General features: G+C 44.5%; 2 protein-coding genes across 6 annotated transcripts; one reads left to right on the top strand and one right to left on the bottom strand.

Annotated features, from left to right (window-relative positions):
* Positions 1-1,482: 1,482 nt before the first annotated feature.
* Positions 1,483-23,711, top strand: LOC107223565 (serine/threonine-protein phosphatase 6 regulatory ankyrin repeat subunit B). 3 transcript variants are annotated; one of them, XM_046733803.1, is made up of 15 exons: positions 1,490-1,947; positions 2,187-2,288; positions 5,013-5,114; positions 5,213-5,329; positions 6,640-6,840; positions 7,908-8,291; positions 8,781-9,101; positions 9,359-10,586; positions 12,625-12,800; positions 12,874-13,302; positions 14,145-15,171; positions 22,511-22,629; positions 22,754-22,902; positions 23,085-23,241; positions 23,398-23,711. In XM_046733803.1, the coding sequence occupies exons 1-15, from the start codon at positions 1,621-1,623 to the stop codon at positions 23,602-23,604; spliced, it is 5,046 nt and encodes a 1,681-aa protein (XP_046589759.1). In that variant the 5' UTR covers positions 1,490-1,620; the 3' UTR covers positions 23,605-23,711. The 3 variants fall into 3 exon arrangements, with proteins under 3 accessions (XP_015518758.1, XP_046589758.1, XP_046589759.1); XM_015663272.2 differs by lacking the exons at positions 22,511-22,629; positions 22,754-22,902; positions 23,085-23,241; positions 23,398-23,711 and adding exons at positions 15,853-15,966; positions 17,441-17,708; positions 18,100-18,810 and having other exon boundaries at positions 1,483-1,947; XM_046733802.1 differs by lacking the exons at positions 22,511-22,629; positions 22,754-22,902; positions 23,085-23,241; positions 23,398-23,711 and adding exons at positions 17,441-17,708; positions 18,100-18,810 and having other exon boundaries at positions 1,483-1,947.
* LOC107223558 (pancreatic lipase-related protein 2-like) lies at positions 23,511-25,206 on the bottom strand. 3 transcript variants are annotated; one of them, XM_015663264.2, is made up of 5 exons: positions 25,098-25,206; positions 24,573-24,973; positions 24,135-24,486; positions 23,797-24,042; positions 23,511-23,650 (listed from the first exon to the last, which is right to left on the bottom strand). In XM_015663264.2, the coding sequence occupies exons 1-4, from the start codon at positions 25,129-25,131 to the stop codon at positions 23,822-23,824; spliced, it is 1,008 nt and encodes a 335-aa protein (XP_015518750.2). In that variant the 5' UTR covers positions 25,132-25,206; the 3' UTR covers positions 23,511-23,650; positions 23,797-23,821. The 3 variants fall into 3 exon arrangements, with proteins under 3 accessions (XP_015518750.2, XP_046589762.1, XP_046589761.1); XM_046733806.1 differs by lacking the exon at positions 23,511-23,650 and adding an exon at positions 23,660-23,731; XM_046733805.1 differs by lacking the exon at positions 23,511-23,650 and adding an exon at positions 23,660-23,731 and having other exon boundaries at positions 23,835-24,042.
* Between the last annotated feature and the right edge of the window lie 428 nt (positions 25,207-25,634).

Here is a 25,634-nt window from a genome sequence, read left to right as displayed (position 1 = left end):
TCGTTTTGACTCTCATTCGCTCAGCAATAAGAGGTAAATGGGCCAAAACCGTGAATCAAAGTGATACGTTCCATTTGTGAACGTCAAGCAGAAAATATGTATAAGGACATCCACGTCCAAAACGCTGTCAGTATATTTTATACCTATTATACATACATTTACAGTTCAAAGTGGACAATGTCTAGTTAGCCGCAATGCGGTTCTGCTGTGAGACCGCTATCAGACATCCGACACTAAGTCATGACCCGCAACGCAGCCATTCGAATAAAAGCCGAACTAAAAGCTGAGTTAAAAGCCAGAAAAGGCACGTGATACGCTGATAGTGTCGGACACACAGCAGAACTTTGATGTAGAAGAACCAAATTAACCACGCCATGTGTCATGATGATATTCATATGATATACTCCTGTGATTCTGTTCCTCTTGTGCAAATGGACGTTGACGCAAGGTCTGAATGAAACCAGTCAAGGCTTCGATGAGACTGATCATTTTTGACATCAGACCAGTAGCCCGTGGTGGCCGAAAGAACAGAGCAAGGTAAAGACAAATCTTTTTATTGACACAGATTAGTTTTACCAGATCGAAGAGTGATTCGTGCAAAACCGTTCCCTGGCACTTGCAGACCGAGTCGAGTAAGCTCAGTTACCTGCGGATCGCTGGTTAGACGCAAGTGAGAATTGAGAAGGCGAAAGGACTGCAGGGTGTTTTTGAACTTGACTCATCGGTGAAAAATAGCGGCGCGAACAGAGATGCAAAACATGGCGAATCGCGCTCCAGACGAGGATGGAGGGCCGCCGTTCTTCGCGTGGCGTGTCGAGCAGGTCTCCTAGTCCTGCGCCGGAAGTCGCGTGTTGACGGCAACCTGCCCGCCGCCCCTTATCCCCACCGCCTTCTTACGATCCTGTGCCAACGTCTCGGTGTCGGTGCCGACTGTGTCCGTGTACGATGAAATTTACTGCATGCATAGGTCGCCCACAACCCCAGAGGCAGCACTGCGATTGGCTGATCGGCGCCATGACGAGCTTAAAGCCACCCTCTTCTGGTGCGAGCGTCTTCAGAAAGGCGAGGACGCCCGCGACGCTAGCATCGTATCCTAGCTCTGGTGCTCGCCTGATGTTGGACGAGTGATTTATGCGGGCTTTTTGAACATCGGAAACCGTCCTTGTGAGAAACACAGGCTCGGTCCATTTTTTTTTTACATGGAATAAAATTGTTACTTGGTTAAATATTATCTTCTCGATTTCCCCTCGTTATAGTGCTTTGTGATCTGTAACACCTTTAAAAAGTGATTTAATCTTGGTAACGTTTCTCTGTGATCTGAGTGTTCATGGAATCGACGTGGTGAACGGACGGCGCGTTATTTGCCAAGGTTTAATCCCTGGTTACGTGGCTTGATGATTAAACAACGCGTGCACATTTCAGGCGAGTTAAAATCTAGCCGAATGATGACATGAATCTTTTCTAAAATACGTCACGATGAAAATCGGGGGTGCGAAGCCGGCCGGATCGCAGCGATCCATTTGATCGATAGGAAATGATTGAAATGATTCCTTGGAATTTTTTATTCGGATCGAACACCCCTGTGACATGATCCTGCCCCCTCGAGGATCGAGATAAGCTATGAGCAGCTCGAATAAAAAGCCTTCGGGCAACAGAGACGATAAGAAGAATCCCTCGAGCAAGGAAGACAGCCCTGCGGGTGGCAAAGATGACGCTGGAGCCAGTGCAACCGGCAGCAATGGGGGTAGCAGCGCCGAGCCTCAGCAGCCTGGGAGCAAACCAGGATCTGCTGGGGCAACGTCCAGGGAAGCGGCCCAAAGACTTTTGGGTCTCGCTGCACGTGGCGAATGGGCCCCGGTTGACCAGCTCCTCAAGTCCCTGGAAAAAGCGGCGCAAGGTGCTGGCGAAGAAGGAAATCCGACACCGTTAGCCGGCGTCATGGATCCGGTAAGTTTTCCACTTGTGCCAAAAGTCCGTGACTTGGAAAGGGTCGAAAAGAATTCGTTTCGGTCGAAATAACCTAGTCTTCGAATCGGGAATAGATTGACTGAGCAGAATTCATTCACCAACGAACAGAATTTTTTTTTCCATGGGGTTACACATTCTTTTACTGTCAGAAAATCTAGCTGATTGGGAAAAATCAGTGAATATCGAACACAGTATGAACTTTTCAATTTTTCTTTCAGACGACCGGCATGTCACCGCTCATGTACGCTGTGAAAGACAATCGAACAGGATTACTGGACAGAATGATAGACCTTGGCGCCGATGTTGGCTGTCGAAATAACGTAAGTATCATCAGAGACTTTGTTTAGTTAAATCGAGTTCAAACGCCGATGTCGGTCTGTCTATTCCTTCGAGTTTTCAGGTTTCATCTTATAACTTGAATGTTTGTTCATATCGTTTTCACGATGTTTTCAACTCACGATCAGCAGAATTCAGAATAGTAGGCTTCTCGAGAAATATAGTATCACGGAAATCAGATCCCTCAAGAAAATGTGGCTGAGCTTTGTTGGCATTAATTACACGAAGTCAAACATCGCAAGCTCGCGATTCCTGCAGGGCCGTTTTGTGCGTCACGTCCGTTGTGAATTTATAACAACGGACCCCAATTACAAGAATGGCGAATAATTTCAGCACGGCGTGAAGGTCTGCTAAAGTTATAAAACGATGCCATGCGACCTCAAAAGATTTGCAAGCCGTTCGAGATCGACGCCCATCGCGGGGGGTGGGCTTCTTTATCGGTGAACGTAATCGCACCACTTTTTTGACCCACTGACTGACCGGCCTACTTAATCCTCCCGGCCTTGGCCTCACTTCACGCAATCTTGTACTACCCCTTATTCTAAACCCCAAGTCTAACATGGTTTCTAGTCAACTCATTAACAGCATCGAACTGTGTCTGTACCTTCGTCTATTTATTATTGACTTTTGCACTGCGAAATACGGGCAAAATCAAAAGAATGCAATCAATTTGAATGACGGCCTTGAGTTGATTTTTATTTTGTAAGTTTTCACTTTCCAGAAATTGAAGTAACCAGCTTAAGTAGAGTTTCACGACTACATGATTTGCTTCTTCGATAGAGTTACAGCACGACAAAAAAGGCCTCGACTATTCCTTCACGATTTTCTACCGCGGGATCTTTTTTTCCCGGATGTGCTTTATGCGGATCTAGAATTACCGATTGGCGTGAGGCTCGCTTTCCACTTTCAGAGTAGTTTTTTCTATTTTGGCCTATATACCCTCGGAAGTGTGTTTCTGACTCACGGCTATACAAGCCTGGCGTGAAATATTCGTTTTGTGCCAAAGCTTCACTAATAGTCAGTGAAATGCAAGGATTGATATATAGCGTGTAATTTTACGCTCCATTTAGGGAACGTATAAAGGTACCAAAATTTTGGAAATTAAAGAGCACAGACGAGGGATTAATCGCGATCGGTATAATTTCGCACATTTGCATACATTCCCTTTAATCACACGGTCCCTTTGAGCCGCTCTGTACAGTCACTTACTCACTTTGAAGGCCTTGAAAACGGCGATCTAAACTTGGCGTGCCCACGGTTGGTTGGCGCACAGATCTTCATCGGACACGAGCCAAGGGTTGCTAATTCTGTGCTCGATTTTTGACCGTGGCTACCGTGTGAGGTGCTTGAACAATACCCAATGTATTATCATTCGCGAATGGTCGTGCCGCTGCAGTGCCTTGTGATTATTTTTATCCATAGAAAATGATACTCGATAAGCTTGCTTACGTTGGTCAACTTTGTTTGGTTTTCTTATTCTTATTGGTTGAACATAAACTAAGCGTTCGGAACACCTTGGACACATGCAGCACCACGGCCATAAAGCTCTGTTAGATTTCGGACTTGAACCGCGTGACGAATAACTTATACGTGCGTGTCAGACGTTATACATCACAATTGTTTGCTTTCTTCTCGGAAAGTCGATAATGCAGCGTTCTCTGCTACGAAGACGATGTCTTGAGCATGGAGAGAGAAGGGAGCTTGCAAGTTCCGTATGAATGTTAATTTTGCTCCGATAGCTTTCCACGATTTTCGTGGTTCATTGGGGAGTTCTAAGCTCCAGCTACGTAAAATCGGCGTGTCATGATGTACAACAATGATGCAGCCCGAAGTACTGTACACCCTGAAGAGTTATTCAAGGGGATCGGTATAACCTACGCGTTTGTTTATATCGATCTTTAGCTGAGCTCTAAGCACCGCTCCCTCGTGCCCGACATAATTTTCAAATTGCATGCTAATAAACAGTGATTGGAATGAGGGCTGGTTGCTACTTTCAGCTAATACTGGGCGCGGTAAAATGCAATTTACTCCCGTATTCGCCTATGGCCTTATGTTGGCTGCCTTCGCGAGTTATGACCTTAGCTGAGCCTTAGCTCCGACTTACAGCTACGATTACGCGAATATTACGATCGTGAAAGAAAAAATATTTTCTATTTCAAGATTCTTCGTCTTCACTTGCCACTGTTTGTTTTCCGTAACCAGATACTGCAAATCGCTGCAAAGGCATTTACATACGACAACTTATCACGGTATCTTGAAATGTTTTACCGGCTCTGGTTAATCACCAAAATTCAACATGACCAAGAACAGAGGTCACGAAAAAATAATTAAGCCGCGAAACCAGAATTCTTTCAAGTCTACCTCATACACTCAAGATATAGCGCATGATTCGGTTGAGTAATTAAAATCGATAGGAAGTAAACGAAGAGGCAAATGGCCAGCAGAAGTTTCATCGTTAAGAAACTAGGTGAAAACTTAGGCGATACCTGTTATCCACCTTGAAAACAATATTTCGAGTTGATTGAAACGGAACTAGAAGCGTGCGCCTAATCGCCAACTAAACGTGTTCGACACTAAACTTATACCTCTTGGATAATTACTTGTCTGGTAACCGTTGGATAAGATTACATTCATTCCCCATCAGGGTTCAGACTACGTACCCTATTTACATTTACATCTGATTATTAACTACTTCTCCATAATTTTAGGACAACTACAATGCCCTTCACATATCCGCCATGTTCTCTCGAGAGGATGTCGTCAAGCTACTCCTTAGCAAGAAAGGCGTCGACCCTTACGCTACAGGCGGGGTACGTGGATTCTAATCGCTACTTGTTTTTTTTTTATTTGTTCGTTTGTTTTTTGATTTAATTGCGAAACTTTTCCATTCAACCATTGTTGTCTACAGGCCAGACAACAGACCGCCGTTCATCTTGTGGCGTCTAGACAAACTGGAACGGCAACATCTATTCTTCGAGCACTTCTTGCCGCGGCAGGAAAAGATATCAGACTTAAAGCCGATGGGGTGAGTACAAAGATTTGGTGTACAATAGCATTTACGCATAATGTCAAATGTCACTCGCTGTCAGCGTCGTTAGCATTGAATCAGTGACGGTGACAATTGAAAAAAAATAACACCTCGGTTCCTGCAGCTAGTTACTGTTTATGGTAACTTTTCGGTATGTGGAACTTGGAGATCTGCTTGTTTTGGACGAGGGAAAAGTTTCAGGAGGAAGGGATAGTTTAATGCATTCCTTTGTCCAACGTTCGATCCTGCCGGGTGAACTTCTGGTGATAGATAGATGACGGTGTTCAGATCGCGGGACTGCCATCCCCCGGGGGTGGCCCTGCACCTCGCGTGACCTACGGGGCCGCCCTGAGGTATCGCGGCCTGGCACCGACGCCCACCGAGTCTTGGTCCGGGCCTCCATAATTCTTCTTTTAGTTTTACTCAATTTTTACGGAGGTTGATGCTCGGGAATTTCCCCTACAAATTGTGCATTCAGGATATCGATTCCCCGTCACGATAACGAGCTAATCTTAAGAGGATAATCCAGATTGCGAGTATGCGTATAAGTAGATAATACTATATCAGGAGAAGAAGCGAGCTTTAAATGTGCTATGTAAACGCTGTTGATGTCGCGTTTTCGTCGCGTTTTAGTCGCGTTTTAGTCGATCGAATATCATATTCGCGGATTCCGAGCTGCAAACCACGAACTCGAGTTAGTCGCGATTCGATCGCTCGGAAGCCTTGTCTTTCCGTGACGTTTCTCCTTTGTCTTGTTGCTCTGTTGTGATTTTGACAGTACAGCAGTTTGTTCAAACGATTCGATTGAACCCCACTCGTCGTCACTCCCGACTGCAGGAACAAAAAATTAGCACACCGATCAGTTCTCACGCAATAGAGATACAATGGCGGTGTTTTTATGGTACGAAAAGATGAGGGTAGCTGTAAATTTCTATCGCTAAAAATTCCGGGCTTAACGAGACGTTCACGTCCTCCATTATGAAGCTATGTCGACGAAGACGTCCGAAGATGGTGACCGTGCATCGGATAAATCGGAGACCATTCACACCACCGACTTCATCCATCGGAATCGGCTTCAAGCCGCAGTCGGAAAGAATTGGAAAAACGTCAACAAAACTACGTTGGAGAACACCGTGTGTCCTGACGAGGTTGCTACCATTGTTCACTCGGAATGAATTTACCATTGCCTGATTTTGGTCGCTAGTCGCATTTCAGTCCCAACTATTTCGTAATTTCCGTGAAGCTCTACGGCCATTTAAAACGCTAACTAGACACGCGAAGTGATGGAAAAAAACCTCTTCTTTCAGAGGGGAAAAATTCCGCTACTATTGGCAGTTGAGGCGGGCAATCAATCCATGTGTCGCGAACTCCTCGCCCAGCAAGCCGCGGAGCAGCTTCGAGCCACGACACCGGCTGGGGATACCGCTCTTCATTTGGCCGCCAGGAGAAGAGACGTAGACATGGTCCGCATCCTCGTCGACTATGGAACATCCGTTGACATCCAAAACGTGAGTGTAAAATCATTTTTCGATTGATTCAACAAATTCAAACAATTCGTAATCTCGGACGAGCCTTTCGTGTCACGCATTTCGTTATCAACCCTGCTTTAAATCAGGGTGCAGGTCAACAGATGAAGTTTTCTACCATAAGTACGAAAGATATTTGGCTTGTGTCATAGTCATATAACGTATAACCGTGTACAACTAGGAAGTGGTTAGTTTTGACGTGTCCCTGAAACCAAACCTTCGGCAATGCATCTTGGCGGAACGAAACTGATTCGTTGACACATCGTTACATTATGAAAACATATCCGTTTGCACCCTTTGAAATGTCGAAACAACTGGGGACTCTTGGCGACGTTGATGAAGCACCGTACCGTGGCATTGCGGGGGTATGTGCTCACATATAATAACAAAATTAACGACTTCTCACCATCGGTCAAGTGCGTCATGGAATACGTAATCAGTGAAGCTATGGTGGGAGGACTCCATAGGTGGGCTGTATGCGTAATGTATGAGGCTAATTGTCGCAATGCGTCGTCGACGAGGCCGGGCACAACATTCAGTCGACGAAAAGCTTCGGGTGACAAGTCGGCTGCCACTTAAAACCAAGAGAACGTCTTTTTCGAGGAAACCGCGTTCCCTTCTAATTTCAATCAGGTGTTCTTTATCGTTACCGTTTTCTTTCATCTGCTAACAGTCCTCTGAGACACGATCAAACTAATTCCATCATTCCGCGTAAGCTTCTCATTAATTTACACAACTGTCAACTGGTCTTCATTTAATTTTTGTGCGGTGACTTAGATGAGATTTCTTTTCTCCTGGTGTACAGAACTTTGATATTTACGAAATTAATTATTTTTGACGTTCAATTAAACTTTCGTAATTCACAAATACTTATATTGAACGTTGGCGGTGAAAAAACGAAACCTGTTATTATGGCGTACGTGATACGCTGGTACCGTTTCAAAGGGACCTAGTTAATTTATTACGTAATTTACAAGAAATGGAAGTACAGGGGTTGGTCTGAGTCTCGGTTAATTATAGGTGGTGATTTTTGTGCGTGCTTTTTCCAGGGTGAAGGTCAAACTGCCCTGCACATCGCGAGCGCGGAGGGCGATGAAACGCTCGTTAAATATTTTTATGGTGTCCGAGCCTCGGCAGCGATTACTGACCATCAAGACCGAACCCCTATGCACCTTGCCGCCGAAAATGGGCATGCCTCTATAATCGAACTCCTGGCAGACAAGTTCAAGGCCAGCATCTTTGAAAGAACGAAGGATGGATCGACGCTGATGCACATCGCGTCGCTCAACGGTCATTCGGAATGTGCCACTATGCTGTTTAAAAAAGGGGTCTACCTACACATGCCTAACAAAAGGGGAGCGAGGTCGATCCACACGGCGGCAAGATATGGCCACGTAGGGATCATCAGCACGCTTCTTCAACGAGGTGAAAAGGTAAGAATTTTCATTTAGTACGTTCACCTAGACACCATTTCCTCTCTCTTCGTGTTGCGAAGGAGAAAAATCACTGATGGAATAATCAATCGCGAATGGATCACGGGCACTTCGCTTACCAAAGAGTGCGGATACTTAGCGAGCACCTTAGGAGTTATTTCGTTATGAAATTAACGTGCGTGTTCACCAAGCGTTACCAATGCTCCAACAAGATTCCTCGTCTGATAAAGTTTCGTCCAGCTGTAAGCGGAACCGACTCGATCATCGCCGACAATGTCCATTCCTCAGATAAAAATCACGAATCCAATAACTGTCTACAGCCGATAATCACGAATCGGCTTACAGATGGTTTGGACAAAATGATGACATTACCAATTTACAAAATTTATCGACTCCGTTCAGGAGTGGCACAAAAAATGAGCGCTTCGGTTTGCTTGCCGTTATCCACGAGCGCATTGATCGCCAGTCGAAATCTTTGTTTGTTCACAGGTTGACGCGACGACGAACGACAACTACACCGCTCTGCACATTGCGGTGGAAAGTGCCAAGCCATCTGTGGTAGAAACGCTGTTGGGCTACGGTGCCGAAGTCCATGTTAGGGGTGGAAAAATGCGGGAAACACCGCTTCACATAGCCGCGCGAGTACTTGATGGAGACCGATGTGCCTTGATGCTTCTCAAGTCTGGTGCAGGACCAAACCTAACCACTGACGACGGACAGACTCCCGTTCACGTAGCTGCAAGCCATGGGAATCTGGCCACTATGCTGCTCCTTCTCGAGGATGGAGGAGACCCCATGTTTAAGTCAAAAGTAGGCCGCAGTCAAACGTCAGACGGTTTAAAAAAATTGGACGCGAATCGCTTTGCTTTCACCCTTTTCTTTACACCATTTTGAGTTGCGAGTGCTGCACGACTGTCATGTACTTTACTCAGAACACACGCACCTCCGTCATGGGTAATTATTTACGTTAACGTTGAATCGCAGTGCGCTTCGTACGTCACGTACGACGCTCGCTTCTGTCATCTTTCACGATGTACCGCAGAATGCATCTTGTGTTCATCCCGCAGAACGGTGAAACGCCGCTACATCTGGCCTGCAGAGGGTGTCGAGCGGACGTAGCCCGACACTTGATCGAGTTTGTGAAGGAGAGGAAGGGGGTTGAGGTGGCTACGGCTTACGTGAACAGCGTGACGCATGACGGAGCGAGTGGCCTCCACTACGCGGCTCAGATCGAGCCCTCTGAAGTGGCGAACCTGGGCGATGACCGTGCCGTGGTCCGGGCGCTGCTAGAGGGAGGTGCGGACGTTTCTCTCCAGACGAAGCAGGTCCAGGAGACGGCGTTCCACCACTGTGCCTTGGCAGGGAACAACGAGGTCATGTCTGAGATGATAGCCCACATGTCGACGACCGATGTTCAGAAGGCCTTGAACCGGCAGAACTCCATCGGCTGGACGCCGTTGCTGATAGCAGCACATCGAGGCCACATGGAGTTGGTCACCAACCTTCTGGCCAACCACGCGAGAGTCGACGTCTTCGACCACGAGGGTAGGTCGGCGCTGCACCTTGCGGCGGAACGGGGATACCTCCAGGTTTGCGATGCTCTTCTGGCTAGCAAAGCCTTCATAAACTCGAAGTCCAGGGTAGGCAGGACGGCGCTTCATCTCGCTGCGATGAACGGGTACACCCATCTAGTCAGGTTCCTCGTGCAGGACTACAGCGCTGCCATCGATGTCTTGACCCTTCGGAAGCAGACCCCCCTGCACCTTGCCGCTGGCGCCGGTCAACTCGAGGTCTGCAAGTTGCTCCTGGACCTCGGTGCCAGCATTGACGCAACTGATGACCAAGGCCAGAAACCGATCCACGCGGCCGCCATGAACAACTACTCTGAAGTGGCGCAGCTGTTTCTTCAGAGGCATCCGAGTCTCGTGATGGCTTGTACTAAGGACGGAAACACATGCGCTCACATCGCTGCTATGCAGGGTAGCGTCAGGGTGATCGAGGAACTGATGAAATTTGATCGCCAGGGAGTAATTTCCGCAAGAAACAAGCTCACCGAGGCTACGCCGCTCCAGCTTGCTGCCGAAGGTGGTCACGCCGAAGTTGTCAGAGCCTTGGTCAGGGCCGGTGCGTCTTGCGCGGATGAGAACAGGGCCGGATTTACGGCGGTTCATCTGGCCGCTCAGCATGGACACGGGCAGGTACTGGAGGTCATGAGGTCGTCCCAGTCTCTACGAATCTCGAGCAAGAAACTGGGCGTTACCGCACTTCACGTGGCCGCGTACTTCGGGCAAGCCGGTGAGTTGTAGATTGTGATTTTCTGATAAAACACAAACTTGCTTAATAGCGAGTCTAGATTTGCAACGCTTTTGCTGATTCATTTCACCCTTGGATCTTGATAAGACGTGAATCATTCTTGACGACGGAGAAATAAAGGTGAACGGAAAATCGAAATTGATCGCAGGGTGAGAAGGCACACTGTTATTCACTTCGTGACTAACGTATGACATAGTAATTTGTTTGGTCCCTAACTCGTTCTGTCACATGCGATTCTTGCTGTTCCATTTCCCCAACTGTCAACGAGTGTTAACGTGCCAGTTACTCTTTCACCTCTTCCGCTTTACGATCGGAAACGAAATGTATTGCGAATAAGCTCTGCCGATTTTCGAGACCACATCTCACGCGGAATTAACAAGGTCCAGATCATTTCGGACAATCGGCATCCTGAGTGACAAATGCAATCGATGCAACCTACCAATTCTGTCTTACTATAAGAATACCCCTGCTGCTGCATAAAAAAACACTTAGTAAACTGTCGTGCTATGAATTCAAGGTTTCTTTCAAGATCTGGATCAGAAGATAACGAGGCGAGTAGCCAAAGAAGGTTGATTGACCTATTAACCAATATACCAGAATAGCTTAGGCTAATAATTTCGGCCGATGTTAGTCAAGGGTAAATCAAGGGGGAAGGTGGCCGAAGAAAACGGTTCTTGCTCAGGGTCGGCTGCTCATCTTGTACCGAGTCGAGCAAAGGGGGACTTATGCGGACTTGATTTCGCGTGACGACGCCCTTTCGACGTTCGTTCGACCGCAAGGCGAGCTTTGGTCAAGGTCACCTCGCACGCAATCTAACTATTTCGCGGTCTGCCAAAAATGTGAGTGCCAGGATGATTTACCGGAAGTGGGTGTGCTCGGCTATACCGGGTAGCGTGTCAGGTATGCGGAGACGATAACAAATTAAAAGAAACTTTGGTTATATTCATACGTATTTTCAATTCAAGCTTGACGTTATAACCAATGGCTATTGGATACCAATATGCCTATACTTATCCACGTCTATAAACCGCGACGGAGTTAACGTTGCGATGTACATTATTCGGGATTTACTTTTTAGGTGGAAAGTCATGGCGATAAAATTTTAATGTCGGAGTTTTTACCTGTGCAACTATAATAAATGCGGTATGCTCGGAGATCCAAGATTAGGCTCGTTGGATTTTACAAGTTTCCTTAATTACGTAAATAATCGAGATTGTTTGTTACGACCGGATGATCTCACGACACTCCGAACGGCACGCAATACTGGGTGTAAATTTTCTACAGTAAAAAGCTCAGCTAAGGATAACCCATTCAGAAATTCTTCGTGTTATTCTTTCTTTTCCATCGATTATTGGTTTTTAACCGAAACGGTGGACGGACTTTATAATAAAAATAATTAAAATACTTATTACAAATGCCATGAATTAGATTTAATTCAATACAGCAGATTGTCGCTCATACAAAGAATGGTGAATCGAAAACCCGAAAAATTCCCAGAGCTGAAGCGTAGAAATAAATTCTGACGGCCGAGGAAAGAAGCAACGAGATTAAAATCTGTAATTAGTGCATATTTATACCAACTGTTTTCCATATATATCTTATCCGCAATATCATCGTCTCTGCAACGTGAAATTCCCTTTAACGTGCTCCACCCCATGGCATGCCCCCGTGATAATAGCCTAACTTTTTTATACCCCACGTTTCAAAACTTGGTTAGTGGATTTCTAGGTTAATTACTTTCCCCTTAATATGCCATTGATTAATACGATTAACACCCTCGTGAAACGATGCGCACGTCAGACCGTCACGAAGTCACCGCTATCCATTACACGGTTCAAATGAACCTTTACGAAGTGGTAATCTCATTCAATTATTAAAAATTCGTAATATCTTATACTAATCACTGTTCAAGGCAGCGCAGTGATACAGCGCCTCACTATTTATTCCAATAATCACAATGACTATCAATGCTATTTCAAACGTTCGCGATACCATCAATCCTTGTCATTTCATTTCGAAGACACGGTCAGGGAGCTGCTCACCCACGTCCCGGGAACAGTAAAGTCTGACCCACCAACGGGAGGTTCACTCGTTGGAGAGCTGGGGTCTGAATCTGGCATGACGCCATTGCACCTGGCCGCTTATTCCGGTAACGAAAACGTCGTCAGGCTCCTCCTCAACTCCGCCGGTGTCCAGGTAGGCCTCAATCTGTCAGGGAAAAGCTCGCAACTCTTTCACCAATTAACGAATGCTCGTCGATTGACTTCAGGTCGAAGCTGCCACAACGGAGAACGGATTCAACCCTCTTCACCTAGCCTGCTTTGGCGGCCACATCACGGTCGTTGGGTTGTTGCTCAGCAGGTCAGCGGAGCTTTTGCACAGTGCAGACCGGCACGGAAAAACCGGGCTGCACATCGCCGCCACCCATGGTCACTACCAAATGGTGGAGGTCCTGCTCGGTCAGGGTGCGGAGATAAATGCAACCGACAAAAACGGCTGGACACCGCTACACTGCGCAGCCAGAGCTGGCTATCTGGATGTCGTGAAACTTCTGGTGGAGAGCGGTGCATCCCCGAAGAGTGAGACCAACTTGGGGAGCGCCCCGATTTGGTTCGCGGCATCCGAAGGGCACAATGACGTTCTCAAGTATCTGATGGAGAAGGAACACGATACTTATGCGCTTATGGAAGATAGACGGGTGAGTATCAGTGTTTCCAAAGGATTTAGAAAATCCTTGTTTTGAAAACTGGAATACAGCCAGGGTTTTTCTCTTAGGAAACGATACTTCAGTCTCGTGATATTTTAAAACTAGACACGAGCTTACCATATCACATGAGGTTGGAAAACAGCGCAGCTAGATCTCGTGCTATTTGCTTACCTTGCCAAAGACAATGGATAATACGAATTAATATTAGTATTAGCGGTTGACTTTTGCAAGTAGTATTATAGTTCGGATTGTGGGAGGTCTGATTGTAAGATTTATTTAACCAGGCCCCGAGATCAAAAGGTTCGAAGTTTAGTTTCTACAAATGAAATTATTTTCAGACGAAGTTATTGAATTTCGAATAGCGATTTGCTTTCGATCTTGTTCGGGATGCCTTTAGGATAATTCGTCGTTTGTAAAATCGGATACGAAATCGAAGCATTTCTGCGTCTTACTACATTATGAACGTTGGTAATTTAGCGTAGGAATATGACCGGGTTTTACATATCAATTCTGGTATCAGAAGCACAATGTAGATAAACGTATGGCTGAATATCACGCTTATACTATCTGAAACGTGCCCGTTGAAGAAGTCGATATTTGAAGAAGTAAATATCAACCGTAACGTTTTGCCGTCACGCGATATTCTTAACTAATCTGTCGCGCGGATAAATCCTTACTAGAGTGATCTGACAGACAGCACTAAATGGAATTGTGAATCTAGTACAATGTGCTATCTGAATGTAGTCAATAATCGTTAGAGCTAATTTGTCAGTGCCGTATCTTGTCTAGCCAAGCTTGAAAAAGCACGTGATGACCGTTTCTTGCTCTTCTAGTTCGTCTACAACATGATGGTCTGCAGTAAGAACAACAACAACAAGTCGATAGAAGAGTTCGTGCTAGTTTCTCCAGCGCCCGTAGATACGGCTGCCAAACTGTCAAACATATACGTGAAATTGTCAGAGAAAGAGAAGGAAAGGGCAAAGGATCTGATAGCGGCTGGTAAGCAGTGCGAATCGATGGCTACCGAGTTGCTAGCCTTGGCAGCCGGTGCTGACTCGGCTGGAAGGATACTGACTTCGATGGACAGAAGAAACGTCGAGTTTTTAGACGTGCTTATAGAGAACGAACAGAAAGAAGTGATCGCGCACACAGTGGTCCAGCGTTACCTTCAGGAACTCTGGCAGGGAAGCCTGAAGTGGAACGCCTTCAGGACGATCTTGCTCTTTATAGCCTTCCTCGTGTGCCCGCCGGTTTGGATAGTGTTTGCACTGCCACTGGGACACAAGTACAACAACGTGCCGATCATTAAGTTCATGTCATACCTCACGTCCCACATATATCTGATGGTGTTTTTGTTGCTAGTCGGCATAACGCCCATATATCCAGTCGTGCGCGGTAACTTGATGCCCTACTGGTACGAGTGGTGCTTGTTGGTTATGCTTTCGGGACTTTTACTGTTCGAGCTAACGAACCCGAGTGACAAAAGTGGTTTGGGATGGATCAAACTGGCTGTGCTTTTGTTCGGAGTGTTCGGAGTGGCTTTTCACCTGCTCGGTCTCGCTAGGATCGTTAAGGAAGTGGAATGGCCCACTCTGTTATACCTGCGGAATCAGCTCTTCGCCATCAGCTTCCTGCTCGCCTGCGTACAGATTCTCGATTTCCTGTCGTTTCACTACCTCTTCGGACCTTGGGCCATCATCATCGGTAACCTGATGAAGGATTTGGCTCGGTTTCTCGCCGTTTTGGCAATCTTCGTCTTCGGATTTTCCATGCACTTCGTCGCCTTGAATCAGGCTTTCGAGAATAAACCGCTTCAGCAAATTCTTAATGAGAATTCCAAAAAGGCTGCGTTTTCCGATGGTAAGTGAGACATGACGTAAATGCACAAACGGTACTATAATTAATTGATATTCTCCAGCATAAGCAACCGCTTAAGATTTCAAAAATCAGTACCTTTTTTTATCGATTATTCAAATACTTGCACAGATTCCGTCAGTCGTTAAATTTTTATGAAATTCCATAACTTTTGTGCTTATCGTACAGCCGTCCGATTACCAAAATCTGATAGTCAATAGTTTCAGTTTTCACCTATACTTCTTTCAAGACATGTGAAACAGGCTTACCGCAAAAATTTAATCATTCAAGCTGGCAGAACTCACGTCACTGAGCTAGGCTCAAGTGGTGAAAATTTAGAAATTATTTTCCTCGCCACGTAAGCCTTACAGACTTTGGTACCAGCATTTTTAACGAATTTGGTAATATATTCCCACGCGATAACAGGCGTGTTGACCTTCACATACACCTCGCTATGATTGCCAGCAATGTCATGGAGCGAATAATCATGTAAATATGTACATACATATACATACCTATGTATTACAGGTATCTAACAAGCGAGAGAATCTAGGGTCGAAATTAACGAGTGACTAGGGAACAATTTTATAGTCTGGTAAAATTACGAGCTTGTACAGTTGAGATTTTAGTTTACACGAGTTAAACATTGTCCTGGACCGAAGGGTATAACAAACTTGATTGTAATAGGTTTGTTGGCCAATTATACAGAGTGGATGACGGACACGCCGGCGTCAGCGCCACCCAGACGCTACGGGCGATACAAGAAAAAAAATGAGTGTTGTGACGATAGCAGTAAAGATTGTAAGTTTTGACGACTGACGATGCTGAATTCGTGATTGAATTCTACATATGAACTCGTGAATGCGGAATCCCTCCTCGATGTCGTCTCGTCTGCGTTGCATTTTGTCGGTTTTTTTTCTGTGTGCGTGTGCGTGTGCTCATTATTGCCTGACACATACCTTGGACTGTTGCCTGCGCCACTGCCCGGCGTTACCCCGAGAGTATCGATACGGCTTGGAAGCTCCCGAATAGCCCCAGTGTGAAATGCAGGGTGCCTTTTGTGAGCTCTACCAAAGTCGGGATACTCTTCCGGGTACTTTTTGTTTATACTTGATTTTGAGTGTTTGACCACTGCAGCCGGAAACGGAGATTTTCGTGTGCAAATCGTTGTTCATGCATTTTGTATCGACGTTAATGTTTTTTGTGTGTGCGTGTGTGTGTTTTTACGCATTTTGATAAATCGAAATCATTTTTATACTTTATTTTTCCAACACGCCCGAAATTGTTATATGCCAGACACCGCGTCTTCTACTTAATGCATTTTCAGGCTACTGCGACTGGAAACAAGCTGTGTTTATGAAATTTTTTTGAAGATCTGTGATTCCAATGCATGCCATCTAAAATGATCGGTATTTTCATACCCATTTGCCGATGAAAAATTGAGTACATGAAAAAAGCATATTGAATGAATCTTATACTGGAACAATAATCGTGTCTGACATTTCGATCCTCGCATGCTGCAAAGCTCTTGCCAAAACGCAGCCTCCGTAAAGAATAAACAATATTGAAGACATCCATGGCATGGCCTGAATGTAACATCCATCTCGCTATCGTGATCCCAAGTACAATAAAAACGTATCCACTTTACAGGAATTTTTTTTGTCCGCTTTGCATACGTCTGGTTGAGATGTGCGGAGTCGTTGAAACTGGAATTTAATCATTTTTTTTTTCCCAACCTGACGTGATTCCAGGTTGGTCTATCGTGAGTCATGAATCCAACCATTTCCCACCTACAGCCGAATGCCTTGCCATAACCGCAACATGCCTTCGTGTGTGTTCTGTGTCGTCCGCGATGTTATACATACACGCATTTACTTGACACACGATGTTGCAGCCTGAAGTTTGACAGCGCATCACCTCGTGTCACATGATATTAGCAATTAAAACAATCAACACGTGTGTTACATTACAACGTGTACCTTCAGCAAACGTTGAAACGTTTGGCATATGATATAACAGTACACTGTACACGAAACGGCCAACAAAAAGCCAACAATGGTCACAGCTCCGCTCGTGTGTTTCTTATTGTTTTCCGTTTATTTGTTGGTTTACTTTATTCATGATGTCTTCTTGTTGAACGGTGTTAATTAATGACAATGGCTGCTCTGCGCACGAAAAATGCCCAAGCATGGCAATTACCGTAGCATGAGCATGACCACGTTGCGTAGCGCACCCATGTAACCCCTAACAAATTCAACGTTGAATCGGATTCCAGTAAAGATGAGTCCAGTACTAGCCTTCGAGTACCTCTTCTTCGCGGTCTTCGGTCAGACCACTCACGGGGAGCTCAAGGTCGAAACAAAGCAGCCCGAATGGACCTCGGTCCTCTTCAAGCTGGCCTTTGGGATTTACATGTTGGTCTCGGTAGTGGTGTTGATTAATCTACTTATCGCCATGATGAGTGACACTTACCAACGCATTCAGGCCCAGTCAGACATTGAGTGGAAATACGGACTGAGCAAACTGATAAGGAACATGCACAGGTAAGAGATGGCAATCCGTTAGTTCGACATCGAGAGTGGGTTAAGTATACGAATTAAAGAGTACCTACTTCTGCAGTCGCTCTTATCTCTGCCTCTCTATACATACTTATCGTCTCGCTGCTCTAGCGCGCACTTTCTTTGTACCTAAAATCGCTGCGCAATTGCATCGGGTGCAAAACCTTGATCAGAGCGTTACTATATAATGCGCGGCATATTTTCCCGCGACGCTTGCAATACCTTTTCACCTTTATCTCGGGTAATCTTTGAGTGTCTTCTCTCTTTCTCTCTCGCTCTCTCCTTTTTTTCCCTGTCGCTCTTTGCCGCGCTCCACTAGCGAGTGAAACGTACTTTTGGGCGCAATTTACGAATGGGAGGACATTTATTTTTCCAGAACAACTACGGCACCGTCGCCGCTGAATCTGCTGACAACATGGATCGTGTACTTCATAAAACTGTGCCGACAGCGGGCTGCGAAACGCAAACGACCCTCCCTCGTCCACATGATGGGGCTTGGTCGGACTGGACGAATGTCTCCACGGTCTAAAATGGGTGCAAAGTGGTTAGCCAAGGTGAAGAAAGGTCAGGTGAGGCCAAAAGACAGCGTCGCATTGTCGGTCGTTCATCTCAGTCCGCTTGGGAGCCAGTTGTCATTCAATAACGCGACCAGGATTGAGAATGTCGTCGACTGGGACGCGATAAGGAAGAAGTACTTAGCTCTGACGGGAAACGAGCCGGAAAAAGAAGTCGAGAAGGATGAAAAAGATGACGAGAATGAGAACGAGGACGAAAATCGACCGACGGCTTCTAACGCCTCAACAGTTCCAGCCACGGCCTCCACGCCTCCCATATAATAAAGCTCAACTTCGCTCTAAAACAGACCATGGGTGAATATTTTTCTACCGCTCATTGGAATCGATTTTACAAATTTGTGGTCTACGTGCGAAGAGCGTTCGATGGGTGCCCTGAGAGTTTTCTTTTCCAATTTTGCGGCAACTGTTTTTTACTCCGTCTACGTACTTACGCGAATTTACACATTCAACGTCAACATCGAAGACGACCTTGAAAAAACTGACTGCCACTTCGTCTTCTCGTCAAATCCTCCAAAGAAGTATGTATGTCCGATCAGGCATGTGCCGGTAAACGGTACGTAGTGTTGGGCTTTGTGGTGCATGTAATATCATGTAAAATATTCCATACTCCATTTGCCTTACAGTGTTATCGTGAAATGTATACCACTATACCAGAGAATTTGAGATTATCGAGAGAAAACGTACATATTATAACGATATGTATTTGGTCGAAATAAATGTGCAACGCCTGAAGGCTGATTTTTTTAAGCATGTGTGTAGCGTTCATTGCATTTTGCGGTTTGCGTTTTGCGTTAACCTTCCGTGTCGATCCGCATCTTCGACGAACAATGCTCTTAGTCTATAGTTCGCATTTTCGATAGCTGTGGCAAGCCATGACCCGCTAAATACATTATACTCATAGGTTTTTTGTCATACGTATATTTTTTATCCTCATCCGTCCTCACGCATGACGCGTTATCAATTTATAACATCTCGCTGCGTCCCGGGAATACGAAAATGTTATTTTGATTCGCCGTCTCGAGCATGCGATCATCGTGACACCCGAAATCATGACCACCATGATTCTCATGGTTCTGCTGTACGAACATACGTATGTATAATCGTATACATCGTAAGTTTTTTGATTTTCATAGCTGCGTTCAGAGTGAGTTTGGAATGTGCCTCCATACGTCCACTGATAGCCATGTACCTGTGTTAGCCATTGAAGCGTCTTAGCCCCCATAGATTGAATCTTCTCCCTAGATTCCCGCTCTCTGTTTACATAGCGTAGAGTTTGCCCTATAAGATTAGAGCAGTGCATGAGCACGTTCACAACCAGAATTCATTCCAATTTTCACAAAAAATTTTGACCCCTATTTACAGTCAAGATGCACCCCATACTGGCCGTTGAGCTACTATTCTTCGCCATCTTTGGGCAGACCACTCACGAACAGTTCAAAGTCGAAAAGCACCAGCCCCCGTGGACGACGATCCTCTTCAAGTTGGCTTTTGGCATTTATATGCTGGTCTCAGTTGTTGTGCTGATTAATCTTCTCATTGCTATGATGAGTGACACCTACCAACGCATTCAAGCTCAGTCCGACATTGAATGGAAGTACGGATTGAGCAAACTCGTCAGAAACATGCATAGGTAAGGAAGTATTGCTTTAGAATGGAGAGCTACGATTGCCGATGGAACAGCGTAATTATTAGTTAACATTCAACGATTATAATATACTTACTCTTAATTCTATTTCAACTTCTCACCGATACTTGACATCAACTACTAAATTTTTTCAGCTTCAATATGGCGTTAAATTATATTCAAATCCGCTCAACTACGAACATCTTTCGCATTCCAATCTTTTACAATTATATCTTTTAATTCTACTCTTCGAAAAGCACTCGCATAATGCCTCTGCCTAACACTCTCGGCTAATATTCTGTCATCGATTCGCTAATTTTACTGTTCTCTGAACCTGAATTCTCTTCAACTCCGGAATCCGGATAAACAACTTTTCAACTTACTCGACTCTTTTTTAGTCTTCTTCATTGACAATCTTTGAATTTCTTGACCAGAATAAACATGGCTCTGTTTCAGAACAACGACGGCACCGTCTCCCCTGAATTTGTTGACTTCCTGGATTTCTTATCTCTATAAACTCTGCAAGAATCGAGTAGCCAACCGAAAACGTCCGTCAGTTGTTCACATGATGGGCCTGCAACGGACGGGTCGCATGTCGGCTCGTTCCAAAATGGGAGCAAAATGGTTGTCGAAGGTGAAGAAAGGCCAAGTTGCCCACAAGGACAGCGTCGCTTTGTCCGTTGTGCATCTGAGTCCCCTTGGAAGTCAATTGTCCTTCAGCAACGCGGTTAGAATTGACAATGTCGTCGACTGGGACGGAGTGAGAAGAAAATACCGAGAACTCGTTGGCGAAGAGGCGGAAAAACCCTCAGAGGAAATCAAGGAACCCATGGACAGTGACCCGCTGCAGGCGGCCTTGACGAGATCGTCGATTACCGATCAAGTATTTACGTCCGATCAGGCGCCTCGAATATGAGATCATATAACTTATCAGCTACTTAAGACGGAGGAAAGGGTTGCAAGATCATTTTGGAAAGGAATATTTTTACTCTCGCCATCTTGTCATCTTCCTAGAAATAAAGACTTGATGAACATCTTACAGACTTCAAGAAGTCATCAACCTCAGATCAATCGCAGGACAAGACTAACTCACATAGGTACCTTATTTCGGACTGTCTTGCTACGCTCATCTCAATGCGCATACTTCAATCAATTTATTCGTAAGTGTCAAACTGACTTAAAGTGCCAGATAATTCCCAGGAATAGCAAAGACGACTCCAGAACATTGTTGCTAACGCATTTGAGCAAGTGTACAAGTTTTGAGAATCACACTACGAGGTGAGGTGAGGATTTAAATGCTTTTGAAGTAGTAGAAATACACTCCTTATAGATCTTACAACCCCGATTCCCACACGCCATATCCGTAGTGTAAAATGAATAATATATATATATATATACATAAAAACTGTAATGTAATGTTTGTACCAATTGATCTAAGTAATCAACTTATAGTAAACTAGCGTAATTACCATCATTGTACAATACATACATTATATACATAATTGCGTACGTATTAACATAAGTTTTGTCAAATAAATAACTAGACCCATGTAATCCCTTAAAAAATCCACCTTTTCCCGAACTTACCAAGTATTAATGGCTGATGGAAATGTTATTGTGATCATCCGTCGACGTCTAACATCAAATATGTGGGTTAGTCATACCTTTCATCTTAAGCATTCGTAGACTGATATAGTGCACATACGTTCTGCTCACATCCAGTTGTTGGAACAGTATCACACCGTTGGATTCAACGTTCGCGGCTGTTCTTTTTCATAAAAAATTCCCGGTACGGTTTTTTGATGATAAAAAAAAGTCTTGCGAGTTGAACCGACGATGTTGGACCAGCCCTGAACATACCCAAGTTACTCACCTGACCAACCCTGACCAGTATTTAGATCCACGAAATTAGATAGGATTTCATGTTGAATCGAGCATGTGTATATTGTTTATTCATGAAGGCACATCATTTGAATGTAAACCCTTCAAAAATCATCTTTAGTTTTGATTTTTTTTTTTTTACAAAGTAGCGAATGAATGCGTAATTCTGGAGTTTTGTGATTGGGATAATCGAGAACCAACCATTGACGAATGGTTCTGAATGTTGCTAACCACGTTTGCAAAATGACATACAACGCTGCGGCGTCGTGTTGTTTTGTTATAGACTATTATGAATTGCTTGAACAAAATCACAGCATGTACCAACAAACCCAGTTAGAAATAACACTTTGAACATGGATTGTATGTGTGTCTGCATCATGTATGAAACACTCCTTAGAACATCCCAACATCCCTATAGTTGCAAGTCACGAGTTGATCTGCACCAAAACGTATTTGTGCGAGTAGCGATCGCTGGTAAACCTAAACCACTATATATATATGCCACTATGCGTAGTTTGTTAGAAGAAAAAAAAGTAAATTATAGCCATAGATTAGGTATATACCACTCCTAGAAGTATTGCAATTTATTTTTAAAGTCGTTGACGCAAATTTATATTTTTGTATTGTGAATGTTGAATGAAAATAGCCTGTCTTGCGATCATGCCGACTATCATGAGCCAGACTAAAGCATAATATTCATCTTCCAGTTAAAGCCAGTCCGCTGTTAATGATCGAGAACCTTTTCTTCGCCATCTTCGGTCAGAAGGAAAGCGAAGCCTTCACGATTAACCAAGGCCAGCCCGAATGGACCAAGTATTTCTTCAAGGTACGTTTTATAATTCGTTGCACGCTGAGTCATTCATCGATTCATCGAGTGTCGTTTCACAAAAACTACATACTCACTAATTCTCATCAATTTATCTATGTTTCTCCTTCTTTGTGTTGCACAGACATCCTTCCTCCTCTACATGATGGTGACGGTCATCGTTCTGATAAACCTGCTAATCGCCATGATGAGTGACACCTATCAAAAGATCACCGCCCAAAGCGATCTTGAGTGGAAATACGGACTGAGTAAACTCATTCGAAGTATGCAAAAGTGAGTAAATCATTTTAGCACAGAGATATGAATCGTGGGATATTCTTCGTATGTTCACGGGAAGCAAATTCATTTTCTCAGTACTGTTATTGGAACATAAAAAACTATCTAGCTCTTTTAAAAATCACCGATTCAATTTTGCTAAAGGGAAAGATTTCTGGTCTTGTATCTTTGCGTTACAGAACAAGCACTGCTCCATCACCTCTGAATTTAGTCAGCGCATGGTCCTTTTATCTTTGGGGCGTTTTTAAGAAGAGAATGGCTCGAAGACAAAATACGAGAAGATATGCACCCAGATTCCTTGGCCGGTATTTCGGTCGATGGATGACTCCGTATCAGGTATACGAAACATATTCCGTTTCGAATTCATATTGTCGATGATAACTGTAAAAATACTGTACAACAATTTCTACGGATCGTTTCCGCAATTCAAATTTATTTTATTATCATTATCGTTGTTATTTAATCTATTAATACCAACGTAATTATACTCAGGAGGCAAACGTGATGCCACTACACAAGGATAACATCGATCTCGGTATGATGCACGGGGAAACAGCAAGTCAGTTGTCATTTGAACAAAGGCCAACAATCCTCAACGTCGTTGACTGGGACATTGTTCGCCGGAAGTACAGAGTCCTCTTCGGTGGTGAGATCGAGAAACCGTCCAGTGAGGACATGGACGAATTGGACGACAATTGATTCGATAGTGGAAGTTTCACGCATAAACGGGAACACGCAATTGTACCTACAATAATTTCTTCTTAAACGGGTTCAACATGAGACTATTATTCAATCATAATTACACGTGATTCCTGAACACTTATGCCTATACACAAGGAGAATAAATTAAGAAATTAAAGATTAATCGTTGTTACAGGGACTAACAATTACTTATTCTGGCCTATAATTTCTCTGCCTAGATTCCTTGCCCGAAAGGTTGCTGAGAGTTGGTTCTCAGGTAAAACCTTCCACGTGTCTCCATGCTCAGTATTTCTCCCATGAACACTTGTTCACCCTGATCACTGCAACGTCCCGAAACGAATTCTCCCCAACTTTCACAACGTATGGACAAGAATCCTTCCGGCCGAACGATGGACTCTGACATGTACTGGTGTGATCTGGCATGGCTGCAAAATTCTAAACAGCAAGAAATCCGATCACCAATATACACAGCAGTATCCGAATAGTAAAAATGGATCTCAAGGACTCTGTCAGCTCAATCTCCTTACGAGAAGCTATCGGTGGACATCCGGGCTGATTGAAGGTTCCCCCATTGGGATAAAAGTCGGCGTGACCAATGGATGAGACGAACCCCAAAGTGCCGGAGCAGGTGTGAATTACGTCGACGAATTCAGCGTCCGTCGGATCCAGACGGTCTCTGGGATCGATGAGGAAAGGGGCCTCGAAAGCTGGACGAGCTGGATCCAAACCTGTCACTCGTCCAACTCGTCCTGACACCATAGATCCAGCGACACCCGCAACATGGGCGCCAAGACTATGTCCCAGGATATGTACGTTCGAGAGGGAAACATTGCCGTGATCCTCAAGGAAGGCCAGAAGTTTTCCGAGATGCTCACCCACCTGAAATAATGTGGAAAAACGTTATTCTACGGTCACACCCATGACTGTTTAATTGCATGTGTGCACAGATTTCATTCTGAACTCACAGGTCGTGTCAACTTCGCGGAGGTAAAATACTCTCGTCCAGCAGGTGACGACCAATCGACGAAGATCAGGTTGTAGTTTCCACTGGCTAGGTAATTTTCCCGATAAGAAATGTACCACCGGGAGTCAATGCTGTCAGTCCATCCGTGAATCATCACTTTTGTTGGCCATTCGGAGTCGAAGGAAGACTCCACCACGCTCTTGACGTCTCCGACTCTCAGTATCTGAGCCGTATCTGTGTTCCTCTTGGTGAAGAGATAGAAGGCGACCTCGCTTTCAACGTTTACAGTCAAATTGACGATTTTATCCAGCGGAAGCCCTTCTTCTAAGTAACTAATCTGCAGTGGGGGTGTTTCAGGGAGGATGAATTCGGCGCTGAATGTACCGGCACCCCTGGTCGCCACTTGGATATAAAAAAAAGCTTATGGAATTAATTGGTACATTCACAATCAGTCTAGAAAGCTTTTCTACCAGTGAAACTTTCTCTTCAACGATACCCTTATTCGGAAAAAATTATAAGAGTTTACCCGGAATGAGGACGAAAACCAAAATTGAAAGCATCGCTCCCAGAAAGTTACAAGACCTGGATGACAATGATGATATTCTGGCCAAGTGTACTAGCTTCAAATTGATGAGACAGTTACCTAACTAATGATAGTAATTTTTTATAGTTATTCTCATTACTTATATAAGTACGTACGTACGTAAAATGAGGTACTTTAGCTGAATCGAGGCCACGGAATACTCGACTAAGAATTTCCTTTCAATTTTATCGTAACTTCAGACTTTGTGAGTAACAATTTCAAATTCTTCCGAACTGAACTAACCAACATCAAATTTTTTAATCTAATTGTAAGTTTGATTTGCGATAAATTCTTTCACCAATTTAAAACTTTTTTCAACTTGAAATTGATCATGATTCATTTCTACTTAAACGTCACAGAAGCACGCATGCTTAAATTTGATTTGAAGTAAAAGAATAATTTCTACAATTTCAACTATTCAAATGACCGTGGAATTGGAATCTGCTCTACCGGTAAATCGTGACGTCGCCCGGCACGTCT

Source organism: Neodiprion lecontei, chromosome 3 (genome assembly GCF_021901455.1).
Source record: "Neodiprion lecontei isolate iyNeoLeco1 chromosome 3, iyNeoLeco1.1, whole genome shotgun sequence".
NCBI lineage: Eukaryota > Metazoa > Arthropoda > Insecta > Hymenoptera > Diprionidae > Neodiprion > Neodiprion lecontei.
This window is presented reverse-complemented; position numbering and strand designations above follow the sequence as displayed.

Excerpts from the sequence above, each read along its gene's own strand:
- LOC107223565 (XM_015663272.2), top strand. The coding sequence starts at position 1,621 with ATGAGCAGCTCGAATAAAAAGCCTTCGGGCAACAGAGACGATAAGAAG. Across the intron at positions 13,303-14,144 it reads CGCTTATGGAAGATAGACGG|TTCGTCTACAACATGATGGT; the intron begins GTGAGTATCAGT and ends TTGCTCTTCTAG. Across the intron at positions 17,709-18,099 it reads CTGATAAGGAACATGCACAG|AACAACTACGGCACCGTCGC; the intron begins GTAAGAGATGGC and ends TTATTTTTCCAG.
- LOC107223558 (XM_046733805.1), bottom strand. The coding sequence starts at position 25,131 with ATGCTTTCAATTTTGGTTTTCGTCCTCATTCCGG. Across the intron at positions 24,974-25,097 it reads GGTTTTCGTCCTCATTCCGG|TGGCGACCAGGGGTGCCGGT; the intron begins GTAAACTCTTAT and ends TTTATATCCAAG. Across the intron at positions 24,487-24,572 it reads CCGCGAAGTTGACACGACCT|GTGGGTGAGCATCTCGGAAA; the intron begins GTGAGTTCAGAA and ends ACATTATTTCAG.